This window comes from Otolemur garnettii, unplaced genomic scaffold, assembly GCF_000181295.1.
Source record: "Otolemur garnettii isolate 467f Iridium unplaced genomic scaffold, OtoGar3 scaffold00101, whole genome shotgun sequence".
Classification (NCBI taxonomy): domain Eukaryota; kingdom Metazoa; phylum Chordata; class Mammalia; order Primates; family Galagidae; genus Otolemur; species Otolemur garnettii.
In genome coordinates this window covers 3,211,045-3,213,555 of record NW_003852496.1, presented here as the reverse complement: position 1 = coordinate 3,213,555, position 2,511 = coordinate 3,211,045, and the positions used below count along the sequence as shown (strand labels likewise).

The 2,511-nt window shown below is 44.6% G+C and overlaps 1 protein-coding gene across 1 annotated transcript in view; it reads right to left on the bottom strand.

Moving 5' to 3' along the window:
• Positions 1-2,511, bottom strand: part of KIAA1257 (KIAA1257 ortholog) — a 63,263-nt gene that overhangs the window by 40,657 nt on the left and 20,095 nt on the right. Inside the window, exon 8 of the mRNA XM_023516957.1 lies at positions 509-655. Coding sequence (XP_023372725.1) covers positions 509-655 — 147 coding nt within the window. The remainder of the gene's footprint in view (positions 1-508; positions 656-2,511) is intronic.

The following is a 2,511-nucleotide window of genomic DNA, read 5'->3' as shown; positions in this document are numbered from 1 at the left end:
AGTCTCCTGCCTCAGCCTCCCAAGTAGCTGGGACTACAGGCGCCCGCCACAACGCCCAGCTATTTTTTTGGTTGCAGCCATCATTGTTGTTTGGCCGGCCCGGGCTGGATTCGAACCCTCCACCTTAGGTGTATGTAGCTGGCGCCTTAGCCACTTGAGCCACAGGTGCCGAGCCTAAAAGTGTCATCTTATTTAGCAAACAAAATTATGACATTTAATATTCTCATGGATTTCCCTGGACTCTAGAATCACATAGACCTGAGTTCAAATCCAGACTTCACACTTACTAGCCTTGTGATCTTAGGCAATGTAATTAACCTCTCTGGGCCTCCACTTCCCCTCTCCACAGAGGAGAGATTAATGGCAGAACCCTCCCTTTCCTGAGGTGGCTGTGAGGATGACATGAGGTGTCCACAGCAATGCTCAGCCCTTGTGAGCATCCCATTTAAGAACATTCTAGCCGCATGTGACCAGACAAGCAGAAACCACTGGATGCAGGTTAAGGTACCAGCCAGGAGTGGTATCAGCGACAGCTGGGTGGAGAAGGCGCTCTGCTTCCAGTGGCTTCCCAGTCTGAGGTTGCCCTCCTCTTCTCCTCGATGCTTCTTACTTTTTTTGCGGGTTTTCTTTTTTCCGTCTGACTCGCTCCTTCTAACTGTGAAATCGAGAAAGGGGGATAGTGTTAAGAGGAGAGTTGCTATATGTGAATGCGTACATGCTATGGAGATTCAGGAAGGTTCCAGAAGCTCCTATAAGGTACAGGCTATTCCTTGTGATACTGCCAATTCCCAGCAACCAGAAGAGGAAACTAAACACAGACAGACCAGTTTGGGGGTATGTGCAGGAGTCGGGGGAGGAGGAGGAGGGCATTCTCATCCCCCACTGCTGCTACTTGAGAACATGGACAGAAGAGGACTAGGTCCCCTGTCCACAATGACAAGGATACTATAACATGCTCAAGGTTCTCCCCTAAGCCAGCTCTTAACCTCAGTGCAGGGTTGAGGTCTGGGCTTTGGAATAGAAACACCAAAGTTCCAGAACCAGCTCTATTCCTTCTAAAGAATAATCTGGTGAAAATCAGGCATGGTGGTGCACATCTGTAGTTCCAGTTACTCAAGAGGCTAAGGAGGAAGGACTGAGTAAGCCCAGAGTTCAATGCCAGCCTGGGCAACATAGTGAGACTCTATATTTAAAAAAAAAAAAAAAGAAAGAAAGAAAAAGAAGAAAACAATTCTGACCCTCAGTGACCCCATCTCTGCATCTCTTGAAAGGAGGCAACAGAATCTGCTTTCTGGGTGTTGAAAAGAGGAAATGACCAAAGCTATGTAACACACACACACGAATCTATGGTCACCCAGACTATAAGCTACTTGTTCCGTGCCCTAAAGCTGATGAAACAGACTAGAAAGCCCAGAAATAGACCCACGCACATAGGGGAACCTGACAGTTGCCAACAGTGGCATTTCATGTCAGTGGAAAGGGTGGACTAGTTGGTGAGCTACACTGTCCACCTGGAAGCAGATGAAGCTATTAGGCCATCTCATGCCAAATACAAAATGAATTCCACACCAAAAGTAGAAAGCAAAAACTTCAAAAGCATTAGAACAATAATATGTTGCCCCCCCTAGTCTTGACTACACATGCGTGCTACCAAGCTGTCTGAGGAAGGATGTCTTAAACATTACCAAAAGTACAAACCAGAAAGGAAGTTAAATAACTGATGTATAAAATAAGACACCACAAATCAAGTCAAAGGATATTGTACAGACCCTCATCTGTGAGAGTTACAATACACATAATTGACAATGCATGATTACCCAGGAAATGGAGAAATAAAGCCTGTGGATCAATAAGATAAATTTTTAAAAAAATTTTTTTTATTTCAACTTATTACTTTGAAGGTTTTTTTAAAAAATTTTTTTATTACTTCTTCCTGTAGTGTTTTCTTGCACCCCATGTAGTTGGGATCACAAGGTCTGGCTATCTCGTTGTCCTGTTGTTGTTGTAGAGACAGGGTCTCACGCTGGCTCAGCTGGCTCAGGGGGGTCTTTAGCTGGTCTCGAACCTCTCAGCACAGGTGATCTACCCGCCTCGGCCTCCCATAGCGCTGGGACAAGAGGCGTGAGCCACCACGCCCGGCCAATAAGATAAATTTTTAAAATCAGCAGAAAAACAAATATGAAGAGGCAGGTAGTACAGGATGTGTCATGCTGCATAGTCTCAGGTTATAAAATTAACATACAAAAATCAGTAGCATTTCTATATACCAGCAAAGACCAAGCTGAAAACCAAATCAAAACCCCAATCCTATTTACAATAACTGCCATAAAAAATTAAAAAATAAAATAAAATACCTAGAAATAAATTTAAGCAAGGAGGTGAAAGATCTCTACAAGAAGTATCAAAATTACTGATGAAAGAAATCACAGATGAGGCTCAGCGCCTGTGGCTCAAGCGGCTAAGGCGCCAGCCACATACACCTAAGGTGGCGGGTTCGAATCCCCAGCCTGG